General features: G+C 35.3%; 3 protein-coding genes across 4 annotated transcripts; 1 reads left to right on the top strand and 2 right to left on the bottom strand.

Moving 5' to 3' along the window:
- Nucleotides 1–326: 326 nt before the first annotated feature.
- Nucleotides 327–10086, top strand: LOC107026776. Of its 2 annotated transcripts, XM_015227859.2 has the most exons (5): nt 340–811; nt 2782–2912; nt 4537–4659; nt 5375–5502; nt 9566–10086. In XM_015227859.2, the coding sequence occupies exons 1-5, from the start codon at nt 601–603 to the stop codon at nt 9876–9878; spliced, it is 906 nt and encodes a 301-aa protein (XP_015083345.1). In that variant the 5' UTR covers nt 340–600; the 3' UTR covers nt 9879–10086. The 2 variants fall into 2 exon arrangements, with proteins under 2 accessions (XP_015083346.1, XP_015083345.1); XM_015227860.2 differs by lacking the exons at nt 4537–4659; nt 5375–5502; nt 9566–10086 and adding an exon at nt 3540–4142 and having other exon boundaries at nt 327–811.
- Nucleotides 10087–10349: 263 nt separating this feature from the next.
- LOC107028067 (protein CYCLOPS-like) lies at nt 10350–16646 on the bottom strand. Its single transcript, XM_015229124.2, has 11 exons — nt 15415–16646; nt 15215–15267; nt 14595–14732; nt 14300–14348; nt 14176–14228; nt 13243–13940; nt 12936–12979; nt 12514–12559; nt 11737–11785; nt 10874–11002; nt 10350–10682 (listed from the first exon to the last, which is right to left on the bottom strand). Exons 1-11 carry the CDS (start codon nt 15607–15609, stop codon nt 10559–10561), a joined length of 1578 nt encoding a protein of 525 aa, XP_015084610.1. The 5' UTR covers nt 15610–16646; the 3' UTR covers nt 10350–10558.
- Nucleotides 16647–18891: 2245 nt separating this feature from the next.
- LOC107028616 (ATP-dependent Clp protease proteolytic subunit 4, chloroplastic) lies at nt 18892–26233 on the bottom strand. The gene is made up of 3 exons (XM_015229753.2): nt 25744–26233; nt 21429–21924; nt 18892–19227 (listed from the first exon to the last, which is right to left on the bottom strand). The coding sequence occupies exons 1-2, from the start codon at nt 26166–26168 to the stop codon at nt 21441–21443; spliced, it is 909 nt and encodes a 302-aa protein (XP_015085239.1). The 5' UTR covers nt 26169–26233; the 3' UTR covers nt 18892–19227; nt 21429–21440.
- Between the last annotated feature and the right edge of the window lie 939 nt (nt 26234–27172).

The following is a 27172-nucleotide window of genomic DNA, read 5'->3' as shown; positions in this document are numbered from 1 at the left end:
TCGCTTTATACAAAACAGAAACAGAATTATACACTTCTGTGTATAAAGCGAGAGAGGCGAGCGAGAATGGAGAGTGGCGAGCGAGATTTTTGGGAGAGAGACGCTGACAAATTTTAGCTAATATTTGCTATGGAGCACAATTAAATCAAACCCTAGCTATTCCATTTAATTTAGGTTATTAGTTTGCTATTATATACAATTTTCCCTTATATTATCAAACCCTGTTTCCTAAATATGAATACAATATTTTGATTTTGTAAGTTTTTTAAATATACATTTTTGTTATAATTTAACAAATCTATTAGTTGATGAGTTTGCCAAAAAAAAAAAAAACTTTAATTTGAATTAGTTACTAGAAGAAAACAAAAATGAAAATGCCCACGGGAGTCCGCCAGTGCTGAGCTGACTTACTGAACCTGAGCGGAAAAGACTGACGGCAAAATCCTTGAAAAATATCTTCAATAGAACCAAAACATTTAATATTCCGATCACCGGATGACATCTCCGGCTGCCGGAACCCTTCTTGATTTCCCAATCTAACCGTAAATCACCCACCCACTAGTTTTTCTCTACTGCAATTCTGCAAAACTTTCAGCTTCCATGGATTTGGTGGAAAATCCGGAGGAGGTAGAAGAGAAGAGAAAGGAGATTAGTGGGTCAGCACGGTTGCGCAGAGTATTGGGGATTCTTGTCTTTTTCTGTGCCTTCTTTACAATATCATTTTCAGTGCTTTATTTAGCTGTTTTTCTTGGGAACCTGTCGATTTCCAGTCCAATATCTCTTCCGTCTCAATGCAAAATTGTCTCTAGCAGTAAGTTGATTCATTTTACTTGATGAATTTTGCTGGTGGGTTTTGTTTTTGGAGTGTTGATAACTTTTTCTTTGCTGAATTTTGTTGGTGGGTTTTTGCTTTTTGGAGTCTTGGTGGTTGCTCAGAAATGGAGGGTAGTTTGATCAGAATTAGAATATCCTATTTCTCAGTAACCCTTGTTGTGTTTTTAGTATCATGTATGGCTCAAAAGTTTTGATTTTGAATTTGATTGGTGCTGGTTGGGTTTTGGTTATGCGTGGTTGCTTTGAAATTGAGGATCCCTGAAAGACTTGAACATAATTTGGAGTTCAAATGGTGGAGAAGACCTTCATTCTGGCATTACCATCCTGTGGTTCAGAACTTTGCACTCAGTCGCATTAGTGGATTTTGCTTTCTTTTGGTTTCCAGGAATTTTTGTTGAGAAGATTGATCAAAATTATAGGCAGGATGAAAGACTTTCACAGGATATTCATTTGATCTAGAGATAGCATATGATAGTGTCATAAAGTCATTTAGTGAATAGTAGAGAAGATATAGATTCGTATGAGATGTAAATATGCCATAAAAGATATGTACAAAGGAGAGTTGCCAGTGTAAAAACAGTGGGAGGAGATACGGAAGAATTTCTTAACTAAAATAATGTTGTCATAATTGATGAAATTTGCTATGAAATCAACTAGAATCTCAATCTGTAAAAGTAGCATATTCATTCGACGTAATTTGGATGAGACTTTGGAGCAAAGTTCGTAGGAAAATTTGTTTAGAGCAGGAAATATTTACTGATATAGTCTTCTCTATCTTAGGTTGCTATGGCAACTTTCTGTGTCAGATTTGCTAGTAAATTACACTGATTTTTTATGGTTTCCGAATAAGTGTAAGTTTGATATCATGATTGCAAATTGATCATGAGTTCAAGAGGGAAAGCTTTTTGATACAAGTCACTTCATGTATCTTAGTCCAAACTTGACTCACTGGTTGGAGTGTTGGGGTGTTGTTTATTTTATAGCTTTCCCAGTGGTGGAGGTGATGTAATATGTATAATGCGGTGTCAAGCCACTTTGTGAAGTGGATGCCAAGGGTGTCTTTGCATATTGCGGCCGCTCTGTTGCTTTTTAGCAAAAGAAAAAAACATGTCATTTATTATAACTATAAAGATATCCTATGGGTCAGCATGTTCAGTATTGGTCATTACTCATTAGCTTCAACTTTAGTTAATGCAAAAAAAATTAAATTGTGTAGTGACTATGTAAAAATTATTTACACAATCATGACATTAATAAGGTAATTGCGGAAAATCTGAAGTAAACAATAATTGGTAACTTGATAAAATTAATACTAACCTGTCATAGTAGGTTAAACTACATTTATGGTATTAAGAATCGTAACACTAGTGCCTATAACTTATAATCCATAGAAGAATAATGGAACTTGCTTCAAATACAGTCAGACAAGTTGCTTACAAAGGTCATCCCTTCTTTTGACACATGTATCCATATATAATAAACATAACAGATAGATACTATACATGTCCGATGGAGGGCTAGACGCACGCATAATCACATCTATGTAGGGAGTATGTCCCTTCTTATTTTGTCTAAAGTACCAAATTACCCCTTATTACATGTTGCAGCTGCAGTAGCCGAGAAGCTTTTCGAAGTTTTTCCATGTAGGAGATGAATTCCCTCCTAGTCTAACAACTTACTTAGTTACTTAGACAGAATTGCCTAATTTGATTAAACAATATTATTAGCAATAATACACTAATGCATCCCCTCTTCTTTTTTTTTCTTTTTTCCTTTTTTGATGTATACATCTTGAAACTAATTTTTTGTAAAACAGTTACAGCCCTGTTACCAGGAGCAATGACAAAATGGCATATCCTTGTTGACACATAGTACAGATTGGTTTAAATCTCAGTTCGTTATTGGTTTAAGTTTCAATCTAAAGCAATTATTTTATCTTCTTCACAGGCGTGGATCTAAGGTCCTCTAAAGTCTGTGAACTGGGCTTGTTGAATTATAAAGCAAAGCATGTTCTATACCCTTCTGAAAGGAAAAAGTTTCGATGTCATTACGATTACTATTGGGCTTCTGTATTTAAGGTGACTACCGCTATTTATTGTTCATTTAGATATGATTTTCCATTTATTGTTCTATTGATGCACATGTTGATAAGTCGATCGTATCAAATCATCCATTGATGCGGTTAAAGTTCTTGAAAAGGAACATTGTATACTAGTTGTGTATGAGTTCTGTCTCCAGGATGAATATATAATAAAGTTCTTACTTGTCAATAAAAGATAAATTTCTTATACAATTGACCTGAAATTATAGTTTTAGTTCCATCTTTAGACAGAGATTCAATTTCACAAGGATTTTGCTAGCGAATGATTTTTGTAAGTCATGCATGTTGTATGCTGGAAAACTAGTTCAATTGGAGATTGATTATTACCCCTAAATGATACGGGAGGTAATAATTATGTACAAAGAACAGAGCTTCTTGGTATCAGAGGAGACAAAAGTTTATTTAAGCACTCTTTTATATATATCTATTTCTTTTGGCTTGGAAAGATATTAGTAATTTAAACTTTCACTTTTCCCCATAAGATGACATTTTTCATTGAATGTATTAAATAATACATGGCTCTGTAACTTCTAGTTTTTAGCAGAATTGAATTGTGTATTTTGTCACTTGTAATATTCTAATTTTTTCCTTCGGAATGGCTCAGTTGGTTTGGAGGGTGATCATCCACACGGATGACCCAGGATCGATCCCCCCTCAATGCCCATCGAGCCATAGGGCTTGCCTTTTGTGGTTTACATCCCTTGTATGGTCTGCAAATTATTACACAGTGGGGGTGGGTTTACCCAGTGAGCACACCACTGAGTACTCACCCGAAGGGCAGAGGTTGTGGCAGAGGTTGTTGCGCTGCGGGTTATATTGGGGTTCCAAAAATATTCTAATCACCTACTGTACCCATTTTTACACCTTCTTTATATACGCTGTGATATTAATCAATTTGGATGACAATTATTCCGATGCCTTTTGGATCTTCCCTTCTCTGTGTTACCCTCTCTCTTCCTTTGGCGTTCCATCAGCCAGCAGGAGTCGATGCATTTGAAGCTAAAAATTACTTAACAATAAGGAGGTGGAACATTTCAGCTTGGTTCTATCCATGGATCACTTGGTTCTGACCTTTATATGTATTCCTTCCTTGGATGAAGGCATTTGTTACAAAGTATTTCTAATACATTCTTACATGTTTAGTTTGGAGCATGAATCGAATATGGGTTACTTCTAAATATTGCTGCATTTTGTTATTTTTTATTTATTTCATTTTTGTGGATCATTTTGGTATTTATTGTCTTCTTTTTTGGGGTGGGATTGGCAGCGGTGGCGGTGGCAAAGAGATATTGATTGTTTACAAAAACACTCAATTGCTTGCTTATGCATTTCTCAAGAACAAAATACATCCTTACATGCTTATCACGGAGAATGAGTTATCCGAAAAGAGAATGCATATCCTGGAGATTGTACCGAATAAGAAATACTTTTGAAAGTTGTTGCATCTTCTTATTTTTTTCCTTTTCTTGACTATTTTTTTTTGTTTTAGTTTTGGGTTTCCTTTCTCTCTTTTTTTTTTGGTTGATACGGAGATGGATACTTTCTTACTGATTGTGCTGAATCACTCAATTGCTTGCTTGCTTATGCATTTTGAATAACAGGTTGAATACATGGATCATTCAGGTCAGGCACGATCTGCGCTGGCAGAGGCACCTAATGAGGCCCTTCCATCTGATTGTAGACCAAACTTCTCTGGTGCATGGTTGACAAAGGATAAATTTGAGGTAGTTACTGGACATTGTATACTCACTATTGTGTAAGAGTCTAAGAGAAACATTGATTTACTTATAGACGAACCTCTTAGCATGAAATTTTATCCCGGTTAATTGGTATAACTTCTGTTTATGCCTTGTATTACTCTGGGATTGTCCTTACTCCTAGATTGATGACATGATTTCTCTACCAAATTTATACCTGGGGTGTTCCCTTCTGCAAGTGTATTTAACTCTAGCAGAACGATAACCTTAATTTTCTTTTTTTACTTTCCAAATGAACTAAATGTTGCATGCCCTATTTTCCAGATAAAGCTGTCAAATAACTGATTTTATATTATGTAAGGGCAATGAATTCTAAAATTAATAGCTGTTTCTAGGAATTCTAAACAGGATTATTTATCTGAAAAGGAGCCCTTGATCAACATGAGTAATTTTTGTCTGTTTTCTGATGTATATGTTTGTGTCTAGTGCTACATCAAAAAGTTGATCCTAGATTGTAAGGAGGTTAAGCATTCAGTTGGTAAGTTCTTCCTACTCACTGAAATGGTGAAATTCCAAGAATTTGTTAAATTTTATGTTATCATATAGTCACTATATATATCTGTTGCATTTTGTGAAGCATACGATCCCAATAATGGTTCTTTGAGGAAGAATCAGTTTAATCCTGTTCATTTTATTTCAAAATCAAGTATCTTCATCCTGTTCCCTACCCATTTTTTTTCAGGTAAACAAGACTTACAAGTGTTGGTATACATTGGGAATATCTAAAGTGCACATATATCAAGCTGGCTTTTTTGATTGCGACGCAAAAGATCCATCAACTATTGAGATGTTTATTCGATATTTAATCTTGTGAGTATTATTACTTTAGTATGATGTTGTTCTTGTTCTTTCATCTTTAATGTGTTCATGACGTGATAAAAAATAATACACCCAAATGTTAAATAAGCAAGGAATATGCTCCCCCGGGTTAGTTCTAGTGGCAAAGGTTGATAGACCTGTGACCTAGCCCTGCGCATAGGACTAAGCCTGATATTTAGGTGGAGAAATAGAGGGCGGCCCCATGTCCCTGAGTTTAGAAGGCTGCGGTTGGTCCATATGGTTATATACATACATACATACATACACACACAAACATTAGTTCTCAAAATTTCGTGAGTTTTATCTGTTGCCTCCTGGATCTTCTTTCTTGATGTTGAGTCCTTTTATCGTTTTGATATCACTTGATATCAATTGCTCATCTGCTTTTATGATGTCTCGCACCATCCCTGCTCCTCCTTTTGAGGATCAATGAATATCAAGTGTTGGTTGAGTTTCTTTGATCTGCCCATTTTTCTACTGTACGTTGCAAGTTTTCCTACTTGGTCTGCAGTCTGCTAATAAGTGGTGAGTATAATGCATTTCCTTCTTCCCATGGTTAGGTTCTGAACACTCTCCTCCTACTGCACTTTAGTCTCCCTGGTCAATAACAGAAAGGTGGAAAATATCAGCATGTCCATTTCCTTAATTTTGGTCATGCTTCCTAACAATAATCTACCTTTGTGTATGTTATACGCAGATCATTTGGTACATAGGATTGGATGGGATGTCCCATTGTTATTGCCATCCAGTCCTGTTCAATATTTGTGCTCAACACATTTTCAAGGCAAAGTTAGAAACTATCAGTTTCAATCATTGAATTAATTCTTTCTACCTCACAAAGTTAGGGATAAGGTCTGCATACATCCTACCCTCCCCAAACCCCACTTGTAAGATTACACTAGGGATGTTGTTGTAATCATTGAATTAATAACCAAAGTCTTACCAGCACTCTTCAAATTTACCTAATTTGGAATTATACTGCACTAACAAGATTAATTGAAGAACTGGAACATTAACTTTAATAGGGTAAAAAAGGAAACAAAATGAGCAGAGGGAAAAGGGGAGATCTGGGCTGTTGATCAATGAGAAGGAAAATGGTCAAACAGGACGACTGAAACCAAAAGATGTTGTTTTGCAGCTCAGTTTCAGGTGGAGAAAGGGAAGAAGATGAATTGTAGTACAAAAAGAAGAAAAGGAACAGTGGAATCACAATGAGAAGGGCATTGTGTTTGTGCGACGAGAAGGGTAGTGGCGTGTCCTGCCAAGAGGAATAAAGACGACTAGGAACTTCTAGGAGCTTTATATTTAGGCTCTGAATGGTCATTTTGTATTCTTATCGGAATGAGCCATAATCCAGGGAAATAATTCCTGCCAAACCACAGAAGAGAAGATATGGAGCGTCTTTCAAAAGATAAGATACTGAGGTTGTCCAGACAATTAATCCCCAGTTATGCAATTGCGGACATACCAAAATGTTGGATTTGGCTGGGTAAGTTTTATCGTGACTTTGATCCGTCTACCAAACGACCTTTTAGGGAATTTCATCCATCATCAAGAATCTCCCCAAATGCCAAACCATAAAATAGTCTCATTTGCTTCTTCAATTCCTCTGTACATTGCATGCCATGTTGCCTTATTATTGGTGCATCGTTCTTTTTTTAAGGTTGAACCGATCGGTAGCCCCTAAAGGTGGCACGACTTTTCACTTGGACACCTTAAGCCTTGACATTTTGAACACTTGAACAACTTAAACTTTGGGTTATTAAATTTTTTTCTTACAATCAATTAAATGTATTGCACTCGCACGTGACGTGGCATGATGACTAATTAAAAGAGGACATGTGGCATTTGGGTCTAGAAAAATAATTAAAAAATAAATTATAAGAAAAACTATTTTTTCAGAAAAAAAAGAAAAATAGAAAACGTACTTCCTAAACCCCACATACCAACCCCTCCTTCCCCCGGCCATTAGAACTCCCTCACCAGTAGACATCCCCCTCTCCATCTTCTTACCTCACATTTCTCAATTGTTTCAAGGATCTTCTTCCCCATTCTGTACAAAGAGGAAGAACTGAGTTTATCTGAAAAAAAATAATAAATCTGTATGAACATTCCCGGAAAAAAAGGAGTGCTAGTCGGAAATTTCTTGAAACCCAGATCTGAGTTTATATCTATATTAGACCAAAACAACATTCTTGACTAGAAAAGGAGTGAAAAAATTCTTTCTTTGAGGTATTGGAACAAAAATGGCAACAATCACAGGCGGGGGTATAAGCATCATAGGACCTGTGGTGGGTGGTAACATGACATTTTCAGTGACCAAAAGGGCTTTACCCAAGTTGAAACTGAGCTCAGAGTTAAGTCTCGTGACGTCTCAAGTGATTGCCCTCAAGATTTCAAGCACCCATTTGATCTCTCCTGCTCCACTTTCTGTTCCTTCCAATCCCTCCCTTTACTACGTTGCTCGTAAAAATGGAGTGTTTTCCGGTGAACAAGATAACAATGGTAGAAGATTTGTTGATGGTAGAATATTAAATGGAGAAGAAAGAGAAAGAATAAAGAAGTAGGAAATAAAAAGAATAAAATAACAAAAAATATGATTTTTTAGGCTCTTCATACGTCTATTTGATGTGAATATCACACAAGCTGCCAAGTCAGTGAAAAGTGTAAAATGACACAGTCCGACCTTACTTTAGTTGTTTACAATGTACAAGGCTTACTTGAGTCTTGAGGTGTCTTTATGCCAACTTTAGGGGGCTACCGATGAGTTCCGCCTTTTTCTAGTGACTGAGAAATTCATTTTTCCAGCTTCGGAACTCGGGGATAATGGGCCACGCGCTCTACCTTCTCCATTTAAATACCAAACTTGGCACAATCTTCAAACTCCTTTTTGAGATTAAACTTATTTTCATTTTGGATTGTGGCATATATCTTTTGAGATCAGTAACAATTTCTATATACCAATCTACAGGCTGTGCAAAGCCATATTTACAGAAATGAAGCTGTCAAAAAACCATCCAGTCTCTACTTACAAAGATTCTAAAATTTTTGAATAGATTCATTGTCCATTAGTAATTTTTCATTAAACCAAAAATGAAACAACGATAGGGAGTTCATCTTAATCTTCTGCATTGGAGTCCCTTACCTTTAAGTCATCTCAGATTTCTTTCCCCCCAAACATCGACCAAATGCAAGCTGGTATCAACTTTCATCTGCTTTTCTCTCTGGGTGACCTCCTCTCCTTTCCAGTACTTCAGCAAATCTAAAGAGCTTTTTCGGCATTGCCCATCTGATACCTTTTTGAGAAACAAGCAAAACACAGGTCTTTTGCACTAGCCAGTAACATCACAGTTAATGCCCCATCACAACAGATTGGAATTGGTCTCAGTTTTCATGCCATAACAATGACATCTAGAACACAGTACCTCTCTTTTTTAGATTTTTTTCCAGTTAAACTGACCTCTTTGACTACTAACAACATAAACCATACCACTTTGTATGGAATTCTAACTAACCTTCGCAAGTTAACTTATTGAAAGTGTTACCTTCTCAAGTTAACTTATCAAAAATGTTACCTTCGCAAGTTAACTTATTGAAAGTGTTACCTTCGCAAGTTAACTTATGAAAAGTGTTACCTTCGTTAATCACGACATTGGTTTAGAGGTGATAAACTCTACACTTTTATTACTGAACATGAATAAGCTCAAAGTATTGAGTTAGATTAGAAACACTAGCTCTGCATTACTTGAAACTGGAATTTAATATGTTAGCTTAGAAATGGTCTCTGTCAGCTTGCGGACACTAACTATGCAGCTGATGTTTCTTGAAATTGGTCAGGAATGAAATGCTCGGCCATATTTTCTAGTAGTCATCCAAGAACAAGTATGATTCATTGAATCCTGGTTGTCAGTTTGCTGTTATTTACCTTTTCAGCGTCTTGCTACACCCTATAAGTTTGTCAAAAGAATGGCATGAATGTTACTGAAATCTTAGTAGGTTTACTTTCTCATTGCCAGCCTTATTCATTTCTCTTAATTGGATATTACTGTGGCAGGTTCATGAGGATATTGAAGTCTTGGTATGTTAGTGGGGTTTTATACTGGCACTGGAGATGGGAAGCTGTAGCCGGAGTTATTGCTGGTTTCTGTACTTCCATAATGACAGTAATTCTTTTTGCACTCCTACGGAAGTTGTTTTCTTGCATCTATCAACTTTCTGTGGTGAGAAGGTTTACTCTGCCATTTAATAAAGTCCGTTTAAGGAGAGTTTGTTTCCTGCTAGCTTATGTGTCATTTACTAGTTGGTTGGCCGTTCAATATTTCAGACGAATTGGTCTCCCTGAAATAGCAGTTTACTATAGCATGTAGCACTCATTTTTGTAGAAGTGCTAGAGCGTGTTGGCAGTTCAAGTTGAAATATGAAATTGTGTAATATCTTTGTACCAGTAGACACAGTTTTCACATAGTGTTTCTACCATATGTTGTAATCTAGTTCCTTGTGTACAGAAAAAACTGCAGGAATAAATACTAGTAAAAGTTTATCCCAGAGCATTATTCTATGCCCAGGTAAAATGAAGTCTAGTATTGTTCTTCTCTGGTGCTTTTTTCTTTCTACTTTGTGTTCTTGAGAAGCGATTACACTTTTCTAAGCTAGAGTATTATTTTGTTATCTAATTCAAGGGACATCCTCAAGCAAGATGGAACAATAACTAGACTATTATTTTGTCATCTAATTGATTGCACTAGCCAAAATTTGGTTGCTGCCATTTGATATGTTTTTCCACTGATTCTTAGTCTGTTGATGCATTACCACTCTTACTGAAGAACATTGCTATCTTGTTGAGGATGAAGTTTATGTATAATAAGACAGCAAATCGTCTATAGAACTTAGAAAACAAGGAAATTAAATGTACTTATCACTTGAGATTTGGATTACAAACTAAAACATGAAACTTTGAAGATGAATTCAGCCTACTCTCCTGTGCTTGTAGCAACCCCATAGGACCTCTTAAAGAAACACGTCTGAAGCTGCTAAAGAGTTGCAGTATCTAAAACTTTCCAGATTCTGAAATGATCCTCTCGATTTCTCCAAGAAGGCGCTCTTTTTCCTTGACCAAATCCTCATTCTGCTTCTGCAGCTCTTCAATTTGTGTAGTCTGTTCAGAATCCTTTCTGTGATTATGCAAAAACTCCAATTAGTCACTTCTTTATCATTTCATTGTCACTACAACTATATGGGAAGAGAAATCTGAAGATTGCTTCACAGAATTGATAGCCACATAGTAGTAAACAAGCTTGGAAACACAGACAAAGTTGTTGCATGTTCTTGGACTAACATTCCTCAATGTTGTATTTGAACGTACCTATTCATAAACGCCAGGTTAAGTTTAAGTGAACGAACTTCCTTCTCCAGATTGTCACAGCGCTTCACAAGGGATTGCATATCTGAAGGAATTGCTGGTGTTAAATTTCTCTCTTTAGCTTCTGCCATTCTGCATCAACATTGAAACCGATAAGCTTATGAAATGGATCATTTTCTATGAGAAATTTTTAAGTGGCATACACATGAGGAACCACAAACAAATAACCCTTTGCTTACAGAATAAGGTTTGCCTCAACATATCAAAAACAAATCAGTACAAAACCTGAATAGGCCATGAAGTTTGGATAGAGACGCGTTTTGGACAATTTAGGTTATGAAAATTTCAAATACATGCTTGAGTCAGGTACGAATAGTTCGTTTGAAATATAATCCTAAGCTTAGTCATACAAAGTAGATAGAACAGGAAAGACAACAAATATAGAGAACTAAGAGAAGAGAAACAAAACATCTGGTTGGACCAATCAAATGTTTGGCATGACAGGAGATGCCCATCGAGCAGCCTAAACTCTGAGTAGGCCATGAAGTTAAAGCATCAGAAATTGCAAACTTTTTGCAAGTATATGTGATGAAAAGCATGAATCTGATGTTCAAACATAGTTCAGGCCTTACAGAATGTCAAGGTTTAACTAGCATCTCATGCTTTTCTAAATCTCGTTTCTGATTTCTGCTTCATATCATTGCAGGAAAATAAAGCTGTAATACGGAGGCAGAACACGTGCTTTCTGAATAAAATTTCTACATGCAATAGTCTTACCAACCACAGAAAGGACTAATCACTAAGAAGGAAGGTAGTCAGAAAAAGAAAAAAAGATTCATGCAAGTTTTGAGGATAGTTGTACATACTTCCGAGAACGCTCCACCCTTCTCTTCTTCTTAGGATCTCCATTTTCCGCTGCATTTGTTCATACCGGTCAGAAGCAAACAGCATGAAAACAATTAAGTAACATCATGCATGTCATGTAATATAGCATCTTGTGCAATTAATCCATAAAACTTATGATCTAACAGAATTAGATAGGTCATAAACCTCAATATAAGAATGAAAACAGATTACTAGCAAAGTTGGCACTAGAGCTCAATTTTTTCCATTAAATAAGACAGTTTCAGTCTCATGGTAAGCATGGACCTTTCACATTTACTTCGCTGTCTCTTTTGAGAACTCGTTGATCTTTAAAAATTGTCAGAAAGAATAGAACAAGAAAGAACTCTTAAGGTCAATATTTATAGATTTGATTCTTACTTTATTGTTTCCAGTTTCACTCCTTTGATTGCATGATTCATTTTGTAACCTTTCTAAAAATATGCAATCAATTTGAACTAATTTCGGTAGTATTGCAGTGCCAACATATTCCATAAGTTCTTCCGATATGCTCATTGCTTTATTGATTTTCACCCAACAATGGATCTAATCTAAACTACTTTGGAAGTTTCAAGATAGGAAGACATAGGGAGACAGAGAGTCTGCATTAATGCAATAGGAAGTAACAGGCATGCCACTACCATGTTTGGAAAGAACATGATCAACGTTGGTGCATTTACAAAAACAAAAAATTAAACAGATATGAAAGTGAAAAAGCAAAGATGTGATATTAATTCATTGCAGTCAAATGTCTAAGTTACCTGATTGTACAGATGTCAAAGATCCATTTCGAACTAAACCTTCTTTCTGCGATGTACGAACAAATAGGAGAAATTATCATCAGCCCTAACCATCTCACTATTCTAAGTTGAACATTAGGTAATGTTGTTTCCAATTCCATGTTGGAATTAATGCATCAACGTTTAGTCTTCCGAAATTGTCTCTTAGTTTTTCAAGAAGTCTCTTTAGAATTTTGTAGTACATGTATCTAGTAAATTGTGATACATGTATTTAGTTATTTATTTGTGAAAGACTTTTTGTTTTCTATTTTGAGTAGTATAAATGGTGATGTAGTTGATGATTGAGTGGCTTTAAGTAGCCTATAATAAACTTGAGCATTCTCTAAAGATATTATTTTCCTTCCATATTTCCTACATTCCAAGAGCATATGAGTAGAGAATACCTTTTGGTTGTCCTTCACGTTGTCATATATTCGTTCTCTCATATCTGCAGTTCAACAGTGAATGGCTATATTAACAAACTTGTGCGCAAAGCACAATTCTGACTGTGGAGAAACAACCATCTCAAATAAGTGCACAATGTGAAATCTAAAGTTCCAATTAGTATCATTTTCTTAGTTTGAAAAACTAAAAATCATCTCTCTGTTTGAAGAAAGACCTTGTTTACACGAATTTGCTAAGACGTGCAAATTGCAAATAGAAAGCAGCATAGATAATTCACTACAGACAGCTTATTTATGTTATATTTACCTCTAGCAGTTGAACCATTTTCTGAGCTCCTTCCATATCCGAGTTGATTTCTAGAGCCCTCGTACACATTTAAAGCTTGACTTGCATTGCTCAGGCCATCATATGCATCAAAATCGATTGAAAGTATTGGTGCTGCAACAGAAGATCCACTTTGAGAAGGTTCCTGTGTTACCATGTCTATCTGGATTGGGTTTGAGGGAGCCATAATACTTTCTAAGACGGCATCTAATGACCCTTGAACTGTTTGTGGGATCCCCGTGTCTCTGACTTGAACAACAGGGGTGTCCTGATATGTCCCTTGATTCAGAGAAATATGATTCCCTGGATGTTGATTCATGTCGGAGTTACAAAAGATTTCTTGATTACCATAACACCCCAACATATTCTCCTCAATGGCTTCCCTCGCAGTATGATAGTTTGTCAATTTCTTCCGCTCTAAGGTCCCCTTTAGCATGCTTACAACAGAAGAAATATTATCCACGCCATCCACTTGCTGTGCTTCAAAAGTTGATGAAGAAGAATTTGATGGAGACATAAAAGTATTAGGTTGGTTGGTCATTTCACACATTGACATGTCAGTGTACCCAGTGGGATGAGAAACTTCTTCTTTGAAGTTATTAACAGCATTTCCAGGTATAGTTTGCAAGGATTCACGAGCTAGTGAAGACTGTGAATTTTGCATGGCTGCATACCTCCTCCTACAGAAATTTTGAGGGAAATAACCAAATATCGCAAGGAATAATCAGCATCCAGCAATAACAATATCAGTGGACTACATCTATGGGACCTTCAATTCAAACTAGATAAAATCAATCTATATAAGAAAACAAGAAATTCTTGAGGGTCTAACCCAAGTTCATATATATAATGCTGAGTAAAGCAACCAAGGATATTGTTTCCCAATCTCAATAAAGGATGCAATATGAAGGATACCTTAACTCAGATGAACGACTTCTCGTCATGGGCTGAGAACTATGGAACCAGGTCTGCAAGACATCTCTGTATGAGATATCAAAGAGAAATTCCACGAAAAGATATCAGCAATTACAGAACAAACCTTGGCTAAAAACAGATTACTAGCTTGCATTTCCCTATCTGTCACGTTCCTGATGACAAAAGAATATATGGTTATTACCCCCCAAAAATTTCAGAATGACTAATAAGATGATAAAAATGCTTGAAATATCGATATTGGTTGAGCAAGCTGGATAACCTCCAAGGCCAACCAAAAGAGTAAGGCTATGGCAACAAGAGATCACATTGCAATAGCCCCCCAAAGTGCAGTTCTAATCATAATTAAATCATACATGCCTAAAGTTGTAAAGGTAGCACACAAGAAAGATATAGATCACCTGGTTGAATGTTTATTAAGGTTGCTAGATGATTCAATGGCAGTACATGTATTCTGTGGCTGTTGAGTATCGGCCATTTTTCTTTTCTGAATCCCCTCATTTTGCTGACTAGATAGACCAGCAAGTTCACTGGAGATCCTGCATTTTAAAACAAAAGGATGTCATAAATCTGATGCATCTCTCCGCTGATATAAGTTTATCGTTCCCACTTCTTGTAGCACCACGTAAAATTGAATTTAGAAATTAGAGTGAGAAGTGTATAAGTGACAGAAATCATAGCTACTCTGAGAAGTTGGCTTCCATTGCATAACAGGAGGAAAACTGGAAAAGAGCTGAACCTTTCTCCTTTTGTTATACTTAATATCCACACTATTCTCGGAGAATTGAAGTGAAACGAAGAGTTGAATTGTATCAAGAAAGGATGAATTTCTCACTTCTCAGTGAATCCTCCCTGAGGTAACTTTCTCTACTCCTAAACAAACTTTACAGTGTTCTATATATTGTAACTGTTGCATCATGCACAAATATATCTTAAGAAGAGAAAGACCTTTTGAGTACTCTCTCAACAACAAGCGAAATGATAAAAGTGATTGTCTTATTGAACATCCAAACAAACTAACCTTCGTGATCCTTGTCGACCACGAGCCATTGGTGTAGAATCACTGCCATTATTCTGAGAAGTAAACAGTAACGAATCAGCTAAGATACAAAAGACATAAGCAGACAAATATAGAACTGATATACATGCCAAAAATTGGATTTGAGAATGCAACACAGTTAGATGAAAGTCAACATGTATAAGAGTGGAAAGATTTCTTGCCTCTGCACTTGTGAGCCAGCTTTTGAAAAGTTCCTCACTGTCGGTTCGAAGAGAATGAGGGATGCTTCTAAAACCCAACATCTCCATTGTAGGAACAGGCACTCCTCCTACTGAGTTGTCCATCATAGTTCTTATGAACAATTCTTCACTTGTGTTTCTATAGAAATCTGAATATCCTCTTCCCTCCATTTCCATTCCCTTCCCTCAACTTCTCGACACGCAAGTACACTAAACTCTACTTTCTACCAAGATTTATCAACACTTCCACCATTCATCAATCCCTCAACACATATATGGAGCTACAAGCCTGTCTATGGGTTCTTAGCTTCACCCTAAATCCTATTATTTTCCAAAAATAGTGAACTATCTTTCATATAATGCAAAACTCATAAACTCAAAATCCTAACTCCGCCTCTGCCTCGACATAAAAACCCCATCTAGAGAGATTCAAACTAAAAAGATAACTTTTGATCAAAAACTATAGTTAGTACTCAAATGATACAGAAATGATCACAGTCAGAAGGACAAGTTTTTTTTTTAATTACTCAAGTAGATATATTGCATAAAAAAAAAATGAAAGACTTTACTACTAAAACATTGAAGATTAATACTAACAACTTTGTTGTTAAAAAAGAAAGAGAACTTAGTGTAGAATTGAAGCATCACACCTCACATTCAAACTCATCTTTTTCTGAGTCAGAAAAATTGACAAACATGTAGTGGGCTTAATTAAAAATTATTGCAACAATTAATAGAATTAACATAAATCCAAATTGATTAGATGCCAATCACCTTATACTTGTCTCTATCTCCATGTGAAAACTAAATATTTTTTCCTAAGCTGATTTTATCTATCATTCAGTGAAACTAAATTAAATAACATACACGGTGTAATCTCACACATGTAGGGATCCCCGATAGATTAGATAGATTGTTTCCGATAAAATCTTATTATATTAAAAACTGAATCATTTTTGTTGTGTAATTTAATTTATTGCAACATATTAACTGCCTTATTTGGGTTTAGATCAAAATTACTAGATTTTATCGAACCTCCATCCCACTTCCTCTCCACCCTGCATGTTGGGATCGAAAGGAATTGCGAGTGGAGTAGAGCAAACAAAAAGTGATTTTATTGATACAAATACTTATGTTGAATGATTTTATTGATATAAAATAAAATTTAATGATTTTACGTTTTTAAATTTGAATGACATTTTGAGGTATTAGCTTCTTTCGATGATAAATGGTTCTAACAAAATTTACTTTTAAATCTTATAGCTCCCCTTGTTGATTATAAAGTTGTATTATGCCGCTTATTGAGTTTAAAAATTATTCACCTAATCCAACTTCTGAGGAGTATTTATAAAATTTTATGATATATGAAATAAAATAATTATAGTTGAATAAACAAATGTTTTGCCACTTGATAACTTTCATCAGCAACTCATAATGAAAACGACATTAAGTATACTTTAAATTAATTCTTTCAGTAACCTCATGATTAAGACATACTAAAAAAATATATAATCTTAATCATTAACTCATTATAATATCTTTATGGAAAATTTACTTGACGTTACAAATATTTAGACTGTATTTACCTGTTACAGTTTCAAGAATTACAAAATGTAGTTATATTTGGATTTTGTAGCTAATATTAAATACATGTATACACTAATATCGAGTCGGAGCCTAAATGGTATAAAATATTAATAAAAATTTCAAAACGGTATATATAAAATTTTATATTAACTAAAACGGCAAAATCGCTGAAACAACAGCGATTTACTTCACCGGAAAAGCAAAATCGCTGCTACTGCAGCGATTTTACAAAATGTGATTTTTTTAAAAAAAAATTCATGGCAGCGATTTTCAAATTTTTTTTAGAAAATCGCTATTTTTTTTTGGTTAGAAAATCGCTGCCTTTGGCAGCGATTTACAATTTTTTTTAAAAAAAAATTGTTTGAAATTCGCTGCCTTTGACAGCGATTTACATTTTTTAAAAAAAAATTGAAAATCGCGGCGAATTTTTTTTTTAAAAGAAATAAAATTTAAAATCGCTGCGATTTTCTTTATTTTTATTTTTTAAATGGAAATCGCTGCCTAGGCAGCGATTTTCAAAAAAATAATTAAAACAAAATTGAAAATCGCTGCCTAGGTAGCGATTTGAATTTTTTTTAAAAAAAATTCACATTTTGCAAAATCGATGCAGCATCAGCGATTTTGCTTTTTCCGGTAGAGTAAATCGTTGTTGTTCCAGCGATTTTGCCGTTTTGATTAATATTAAATTTTATGTACCGTTTTGAAATTTTTGTTAATATTTTATAACATTTAGGCTCCAGACTCCACTAATACCATATGTATTGATAAAGCTTTTTCGTGTAATTTCAAATGATACAATATGCATCGAACTTCAATATTGCTCGAATACAATAATATTTCGTAATTACGTTCTAAATTGAGGATATTTATAAAATTTTATCTATTTTTATCGGTGTAAGAATAGAAATTTAAAACCTTAGAATACTAATTTGTTCTTTAAGAAAGAATTAAGTAATAAATAAGAGATGTTTGACTGAAGTTTGTTAATTTTCCTCTGATTATTCACTTGGAGGATAGCTCCAAGAATGCACTTTTGCGTAAATATATTTATTTATTTAGACTCCAAAAATATTATGTATGACTCCATTTATTTATTTTTATTGATTATATAATGTTGCACAACGTCATCATATAAAACTGCTCTAAATATTCTCACAGCAAGAAGAATATGCGTATAATTCTTTTATTTTTAATGGAGAAAAGAAAAAAGGTATCTATCAGTGAGTCTTAATATTTTGGGTTAAAGTTTAATTAAATATACATTTAAAGACTAATTAACCGGCAAAATAGAATTGTTTAGTGTTCTTATGGAGTATCTTTTGGAAGGCCGGCAAACTATTATTAGGGGGAGTGTGGGGGTGACCCTTTCAACAGTTACATCTGGCCGCGTAATTGAAATTTACAATTCTTTCTATCTTTAATTAAAGATCTCAAATTCAAACTGTTGATGTAACGGATACACTAGTGCAAAGTTTTTTTGATTGAGTCAAACCAATCGAGCCAGATATTATAAATAGTTCTAAGTCAACTAAAAGATGTCTTGTTTGTATGTACTAACAAACTTGACACAAAATTAGGAAACAGAGAGCATAGTTTGACCATGAACAAGGTATTAACTTCATTCACACTTGGTCTCATTTTTTCTAAGCATCATTTGATCAACACAGGAAGCGTGTTGACTGAGTAGTTATTTCGTAGACAAAGCTATCTCGAGATTATAATTCTGGAACTAATTTATCCCACCTCTCATATGGGATATTAAAATATTAAGTCTGAAGTAAAAATTTAATCTTGAAATATCCCACGTTGTCTCACGAACCGAACGACCCACACTCCAATGTCTAAGTTATGACAGATGAAAACAAAGTTATATTTTAGGCAAGAACTGTGAAATATATGGTTGAAATTGATAGTATTGAACCATCCACCACCACCAGCATCCACTCTCAATAAAAATAACAAAAGGGAGAAAAGAGGAATTATAGAAATCTAGGAAACAAACTAGTTACTAAGTAGAAAGTAAAGGGTATACAAAATGTCAATAATGGCTTTAATATCAAATTCATTGCAATTCATTCTCCAAAATCTCCCTTGAATGAATGGTCTGCGACTCTGCGTTGCAACTCCTAGAAAATTCTACAACAAACAATGGCGATGAGGACAACGCTGCATGTTAGGTATGCGATATTTCTCAGCCAAGAGCCATCCCTACATGATAAAAGACATGCATCAGCTAACAGCAACAGCAGTTTTGAGTAATTAAGCAAATCATAAATCACATTTGTGTCATAAAGCAAACTCATTCAACAAATAAGCATATTGCTAATTAATAGAATGGACACACTTGTTTTGATTAATAGAAACTCCAGTCCCACAATTGATCCCATGCAAAGAGTAACCCCAGCCTCCATTTACTTCCCAAATCCCATTAATGCACACTTAATCATGTTCAGATAAGGAACTCGAGAATTGAACAAGCAGAGATCAGCTGTTACAGGATTGAGTAAGCAGAAGAACAGCAACGCCTCAACTTTGTGGTCGACCATATGAATCCTCCCAGAGTCCCAGACCATGTTTCTCCATTTATCTCAGACCAACATTATACAAAATTAAAATTAAAAACTTTATATTTTTCTTCTAGCATAAATATCTGCAATAGGGCTGGCTAAAAGCACTTCTAGAAAGCATATGACCTAAAGTAAATGTCCTAATTGACAATTTCGGACATGTTTGTATCGCCTATATAGATCTTTTGTTTCCGTTGTGCTATATATTTGCATGGATTCCATGAGATTGTATTGTAGGTCTTTTCAGAGCACTTCCCTTCTATGACTAACATCAATCCTTTTTCTTTTTCTTTTTTATTGTTCTCTCCCTTTTTTGACTTTTTTCATTTCCATTTCTGTTTTTGGTCTTCCACAGAGGACCATTTCACAGAAACGACTGCTTCTAAATTAAAAGTTCAAAGCATACTGTAAAACAACATCTACTTGACCCTTGCCAGAGTCCAAGATTAACTTCTTCCTCAAACAACAGATTCATAACAAACTATCTGCCAGAATTACCGAGGCATGGGATATTTATTTACATTTTTGTACAACTTTTTGAACAATTCATTAGGGGGTTCATCTAATAGACATGTAACACATACTGTCTGTATTAAAATTCAACTCAACCATAAACTTGAAGAAGCAAATTTTGCCATTTTTTTAACATGTAACTGAATATCTGCAAAAGGCCTACATCTTTGATACTCCTTTTTTCTGACAGGTAGATCTTGATATTCCTTAGTAATGCCTAGCTACATATACTGAAAGTAAGCTCTCCAACTTATAAGTATCACCATGAGTTTAGATGCATAGAAACACTAACCCCGTGTTTTTCCTCCGAAATAAATTTAATCCAATGTCAACCAAAGAACAAACAGCTGTCAAACTTTTGCTACAAACTTTACATGTTGATATTTCTTCTAAGTTGCTCGAACTCTACAAAAATGTTGCCGCACCCGTGTCAGATCCTTTAAAAATACACTATTTTTGCAGGATCTGACAAGCGCTCGTCGGCATTGTTGAAGAATCTGAGCAACATAGATTTCTTTACCATCTAGTTCAAATATAGTACTTGGTAAGTGTTGATGCAACAATTACCCTCTTTCTGATAATGACTTAATTTTGGTGTTTGTAAAATATCCCTTTTTAAAAGAATAAATAAATTGTAATCTACTGTTCATTGAAAAAATACAATATTGTAGAGTAGATCATTGCATAGAGTTTGTAGCATTGGCTCTTCTTTGTTCTTATTTTACTTTATTTGCTAATTCTAATATTCATACAAATACTACTACGCCTCAATTCCAAGCAAGTTGGGGTTGGATATATGAACCCTCACTGACGATATCACTCTATTTAAGCTCATTAAAACCCATATGACAGATTCTAGCATTCATAACATTTATAAAATTCCCACCATAAGAATGAGCAAATGAGCAACATACAGAACTTTTGCCCTTTAGCCTCTTTTCGACGTTAATGCCTCTTCGAACTTCTAAATCTTGCCCAACTGTGGTTTCCCTTAAACCAATATTTTACATGTAAACATAAATACCTAAAATCCGGTCTATTTTAGTGGATTTTACTGCAAGGAACAGATGTTGCCCATCAAGCAAATTATTAAAGCCAGTTACGTGTATCAGTAAACATGAACACTCCTTTATAAATTTAAAAAAAGCATACATTAAGACGCCTAAGAAGAATCATACTCAATTCTCATTTCTGTGATGTAACCTGACTCGACCATAAAGACACTCTGCTCTTTGGAGTTGAGCGCAATGTAGCTAGTTGATCATATTCTTTGGCTCCACTCATAAGCTGTCAAGATTATGGAACATAGACAGAAAACAAAGGAAGTACCTGTTGCACCAGCTAATATATCTCATCATCAGGGATATCTGGGTTCAAAAATTTCATAGGGTCTTGGATCAAATCTTGATTTTTCAATGTACGTTTAACCTTTTCAGGGACAGGCATAAGTGGAATGATGCTATCTCTGTCAATTACACCGTCAATTAGCCCAAATTCTAAAGCTTCAATTGGGGACATGTAACGATCTCTATCAATATCTTTCTGAACTTGTTCATATGATCGTCCAGTGGCATTGGAAAAGATTTTGATAACATTGTCCTTGTTATGCATTATTTCTCGGGCTTGAATTTCTACATCTATTGCTTGACCACTGGCACCTCCAAGTGGTTGATGTATCATAATTCGAGTATTAGGCATTGCGTAGCGTTTTCCTTTGGTGCCACCGGCAAGGATTATTGAAGCTGTGGAAGCTGAAATACCAAGTGCAACTGTGGATACATCAGCCCTCACCAACTGCACAACGTCGAAGATAGCCATTGTTGCGCTGGTAAACAGGAAGAAGTACATCAAAAGGAAGAAAAGGTAAAAGTATTTCTACAAAAGATTCAACATTCTTTCATTAACAAATTGACATGAATGTGTGAAGAAACTAAGATAATCATGTGAATGCTGACAAAACTGAAATTTTTGCGAATTGAAAAACTAAATTTTGATGTATGGGCCTCGCATGTTCACTCAAGCCTTCAGAATGGATAGATCAAAGTTGGACCTGACCCCGAAATCCTTATAATGTACAGTGAGTGGAAAACCAAATGTTACCATGCAGTTACAAAACACTCAGTTATCAACTCAAATGAGCAAATCAAAGAGGTTACTGGGGGAAGGGAAAAGCATAGACACCATTACACTCATGTGCTAAAGATAAGTGCAAACGGAACAAAAAAGAGAAGCACTAGATCGTCAGTTTCTTGACAAAATCAAAGAAACAGAAGGGAAAGAGTGTACAGTGACCTTTATATACCATGGATCTGCTCTCAAAAACTGACACTGCTAAAAAAAATGCAATTGAAAAGGAATCATAATGCATGTTCTGCTCAACAGTCTCAACTAAAACTTTCATAGACACCAAAGAGTAGATCATATAAACAATATAATTTTTTTTGATGACAAGGGAAACCCCCAGCCGCTACCCTTTGGGTGCGCACAGGGTAAAACCCCCACTCCTATGCAATAGCTCGCGAACCACATAGGAGAGGTAACCCGCACTAGGCAAGCCTGGTGCGACGAGCTCGACCCAGAAGGCAAACCCCTTGCTTTCATTGGCAAGGGGTTTCGAACTTGAGACCTCCAACATGGAAGTCCCAATCTCAAACCACTGTCTTTCTCAAGCAACTTGCACAAAGGATGCACAATTTTTGAAAAATGCTTGATGAACCTTCGGTAAAAACCTGTATGCCCAAGAAAGTTTCTCACACCTTTGACAGAGATAGGTGGGGGAAGTCTCTCTATTACCTCGACTTTAGCTCGATCAACCTCTATACCCTTCTCTGAAATGCGATGACCCAATACAATATATTCCCTATTTCACCATGAAGTGACATTTTTCGGCCACCCCGAAGGGTTCATATAGACAATATAATTATTTCTATATCAAACCCCTGCTTGTTAGTATAAGAGGGCAGCTATCTCCTTCCCCTTAATCAAAGATTCGACCAGTAATCAAAGTTGGATTACTTCTTTTGCTCTCCTCTCCTACACGTTACAAACTTTGCCTGCCTTCCGGACCATCTTTGCATGCATCTTTTTGGAAATTTCAAAGGCCTCCCTCCAATTTTTGCATTTTAGCTTTGTAACACTACTTTTCCAGGTAGTTTAAGATATAACGCTACCTCTCTTGTTTTAATTTCTTTGTAACACTCTTTTAAACTATTTACTAACGTAAAAATCTGCCTATTCTATCTTTTCAGTGAGTGGGTTCATGATCATGAAAGGAAGATTAATAATCATAAGAGAACAACTTAATATGAAATAGAACCTAAGATAAGAGAGCAAAACTTGTCATCTGTCAATTCAAAGGTTACTCAGAAGAGAATCATAAACCCTTCAGTCAAATTTGATGTGTATCATAAATGAAAACAAACGGCAACCATTAGTCATTTGCAATCCATGACGAGAAAGATGAGATAGCAGATTTACAAAGGAGAAAATAACTTGAGATATTAATATCCAAGCTCAAGGGAACCTAATTTATTTTCGCCACTACACATCAGATAGAGGAGTCATTTTCATCCTTATTTGCTTCACACATGCAGACATTAGAGAAGCTGTTTGGAAAGAAGAGAAACTAATTGAAGAGGAATTAGATTTTTATTATTAAAGAAGATATTCATAAATTCATTAATTAAAAGATGATTTTTTTAACATTAATGATAAATAGGTTAAATGAGTTGTTTTAGAGAAAAACACAGGAGGTAGATGCAGTATCCTAAACCACAAGGAAGGTTAATATTGTTTTTATAAGCCACAAGGGAGGTAAGTGTTTCAAAGCAAAACTTGAGGGGGGGGGGGGTCTATGAAATTATCCCCCTCGGTAAGGTCTTTACATGCACCTACTTTCGTACAAAATTCACTTTAGACAACCCAGTCAACAATATCCCTTGTCAATCCCCTGTTTTGACAGTTTGAAAAATACCCAATCTCCTGCGAATTCGTTGTATTGATACATACGTCTGATTTCCTGTTTCAAATAAAACATCTGGATTTTGATAGGTTCCTTTTAGTTAGGTTAGATATTTGTAATTGAAAGATAACCATGAGATTTGGAGAACATCTAGTTTTAGAGGATCCCTAATTTTATTGTAGTGAAATGAAATGGGCCTAAATAAAGAAAAACGGAAATAGAGGATACATATAGCAAACCTCAACTAGTTTGGCATTGAAACAGTATAATTGTTATTGTAGTTCCAAGTTTGGGATTTTTCTTTCTTTCCGATCATATTGTGATATTTATATACTTGAAGATGGAAAACATATACAACATACAGGCAATTCAGTAAACCTGTATCCAAACTGAACTAACATTATAAAGACTGGATACGCCTCTACCTCAAGTAAGAAAAAAAAGTGTCATCACATTGAGCTGATATAGACAGCATATCAGCTCTCCCAGTTTTGAGTATGATCCCTGCGTTTTTCTTTCACCCTGAGCAACCCTGATTATCATCTAGTATAATTCTAGCATGCACCACTTCTATTCAAGAAAGGAATTCCATCAACACATTTTTTTTACGATAAAGTCCTTCAGCACATTAACCAAATTACGTTACACTAATTAATATGAAGTTTTCTGTTCTTCAATTCTTAATCTAATCCCAGTTCCATGTGTGATGGCTTTAGATGTAATAGAATTGACATGAAGCTATAACAATAAAGTATTTCTTATCCTTTCCTCACAAGCTAAAAGGGTTGCTGAAAAAGTATAAATTAAACTCATCACTGCATCATATACCCAGTTCTCCCCAAGACAAAAAGGAAAGTAAAATAAAGAAAAATAAATAAATAACTTATCACTGCATATTTCTGCAACTTGTATTAAACATGCTGCATGATCACTCGAAATCTACACATTATACGAAAGTCAGAGTTCTTGTATCATCTGAAGACTGGTCTTGCTGTTTTTACGGAAGGAAAATAACTTACCACCACATTTACCTATCAAATAATAGCTATTCACCATACGTTCCTGCTACTTGTCTTACAAAGCACACACATGGTCCGCATATTCAACATCAGAGTTCGTATCTTACTAACGGTATGAAATATCCAACTACATCAAATTATGACGTAGACATATGTCTTTCCTCCTAATGATCATTCTAGCAACAGAACTGTTTCATCAGTCTGATCTCTAAACTACCCGACATTATGTGAAGTGCTACATAAACTTCACATCATAAGACAAATTTCAGCAACATATTCAATTAAGACAAAAGAAAAACTAAAACGTAGCTTGAACCTTCAAAACAACCACACGCTACCCTAAAGTTAACAACTTCCCAAACAACAATTACTACTACTACCAATGTCGCTCAAACTCTTCAAAATGTTCACGGGTGCGCGCCAAATCCTTCAAAAGTAGTGCATTTTTGGAGGGTGCGACACCCTTTTTGGAGAGTCCGAGCAACATAGACTACTGCAACAGTACACCTCAATCCCAAACTAACTGGGCTCGACTACATGAGCCACTGAGCTCACCGGGTACTCAATAATTCTCCTTGTAGGACAGATGCGTCACAAATCCAGTTAAAGCTAAGCTTCAAAATTCAGATATAAATTCTAATTCTATGTTAATAATTAGAAATACCTGAGTGAGCCACCAGGGCAATTAATAAAGAGCCTAATATCTTTAGTGGAATCCAGAGCATCCAACAACAACAACTGACTAATAATAGCATCAGCGAAGAAGTCATCAATGCTACTACCCAAGAAAATTATCCTCTCCCTAAGCAACAGCCCCATTGCGTCTCCTTCAGCACCACGCATAGCCATCCCCGGGGACTGAGGAGCAGAGGCAAGTAGCAAGGACAATTTATCATCCGCAGCTAGATGAGAATCAGAAAGGGGTTTTGAAGTGGATTGGTGAGAAGTGAGTGAAGATTTGAGGGATAAGGGTGTTTTGCGAGATGGGTATGGTGAAAAAGTGGGTGAAAGCTTAGGAAGAGAGGTATGGCGGAGATTGAAAGAGGAACAGTGAGGAGATAGAGAAGTAGAAAGAGTTAGGGACTCCATTGGTAGAGAGGAGAATTTGTGTGTAAGAAGCCGTAAGGGATGAGGAAAGGGAATTTGCTTTTTATTCACTGAGAAGAGCAAATAAAAGGGACTCTGTTTACTAATTTCGGGTCGGATAAGGGTATCATCCTTTTTCTCTCTTTTTTTTTTTTTTCATCTGTCGTGGAGTCAAGTGGACAGAGCTTCGATTAAATTTGGAGTGTATATTGTATGGATCATTTAGAAATGACTTTTAACATGATTTTCTACATATCCGAGATTGAACACAAGATCTCTAGTTAAGGATGAAACAATCTCAGAGATTGAACAGGAGATTTCTAGTTAAGGGTGAAACAATCTCACAACTCTCACTATTATCTATAATCCTTGTGCACTAACACAATAAACAATAAAAAGAAACAATACATTGCAAGAGTAGCAATACTCCACTGTCTTAACCTTCTACATGAAGTTGTGTCATGTCTTGTATAAACACATCACTTAAATATTTTTTTTGATCTATTTCTACCTCTCATTGTACTTGTATCTATTATTCTCAACTTCTCATATCATTTACACTTTTTCTTTTCACATATCTAAACCATTTTAGTCTATCTTCGTTTATTTTGACCATCATGGAGATCATTTTCACCTTATTTTAGATGTTCTCATTTTTTAAATCTTATCACTCCTTATGTCAACACTCAGCATCCTTATTTCGAAAAAACGTATTGCAAAGTTCTTGACTGATCAACACTATTTTAAGTTCGTACAAAAAAGTCTTTTCTAACCACATTGTATCACAATACTAACTTCAAACCCATAGGACTAATTTTTTTGAGAGCTAAATCCTTGAGTCTGAATTTATTTTTAAAACAATTAAACTTATAAAACTTCTGAATTTCAACTATTATTACTACAATTAAGGGTGTACAAAATCGAATCAAATCGTAAATTGAGTCAAATTGAAAAAAAAATTCAACTAGTGGTTTGATTTGACTTGGTTTGGTGTTGGAAAAAAAACC

Source organism: Solanum pennellii, chromosome 8 (genome assembly GCF_001406875.1).
Source record: "Solanum pennellii chromosome 8, SPENNV200".
NCBI classification, from domain to species: domain Eukaryota; kingdom Viridiplantae; phylum Streptophyta; class Magnoliopsida; order Solanales; family Solanaceae; genus Solanum; species Solanum pennellii.
Note: the sequence above shows the minus strand (reverse complement) of the source record. Positions and strands in the feature narration are given on the sequence as shown.

Coding starts and splice junctions, on each gene's coding strand:
- LOC107026776 (XM_015227859.2), top strand. CDS start 601: ATGGATTTGGTGGAAAATCCGGAGGAGGTAGAAGAGAAGAGAAAGGAG. Junction 2,913..4,536: donor ATTGGGCTTCTGTATTTAAG/GTGACTACCGCT, acceptor TTTGAATAACAG/GTTGAATACATGGATCATTC. Junction 5,503..9,565: donor TTTATTCGATATTTAATCTT/GTGAGTATTATT, acceptor TTACTGTGGCAG/GTTCATGAGGATATTGAAGT.
- LOC107028067 (XM_015229124.2), bottom strand. CDS start 15,609: ATGGAAATGGAGGGAAGAGGATATTCAGATTTCTATAGAAACACAAGT. Junction 12,560..12,935: donor ACGTGAAGGACAACCAAAAG/GTATTCTCTACT, acceptor CGTACATCGCAG/AAAGAAGGTTTAGTTCGAAA. Junction 11,003..11,736: donor AGGGTGGAGCGTTCTCGGAA/GTATGTACAACT, acceptor ATGTTGATGCAG/AATGGCAGAAGCTAAAGAGA.
- LOC107028616 (XM_015229753.2), bottom strand. CDS start 26,168: ATGGAGTCCCTAACTCTTTCTACTTCTCTATCTCCTCACTGTTCCTCT. Junction 21,925..25,743: donor TGCCCTGGTGGCTCACTCAG/GTATTTCTAATT, acceptor CCTGTTTACCAG/CGCAACAATGGCTATCTTCG.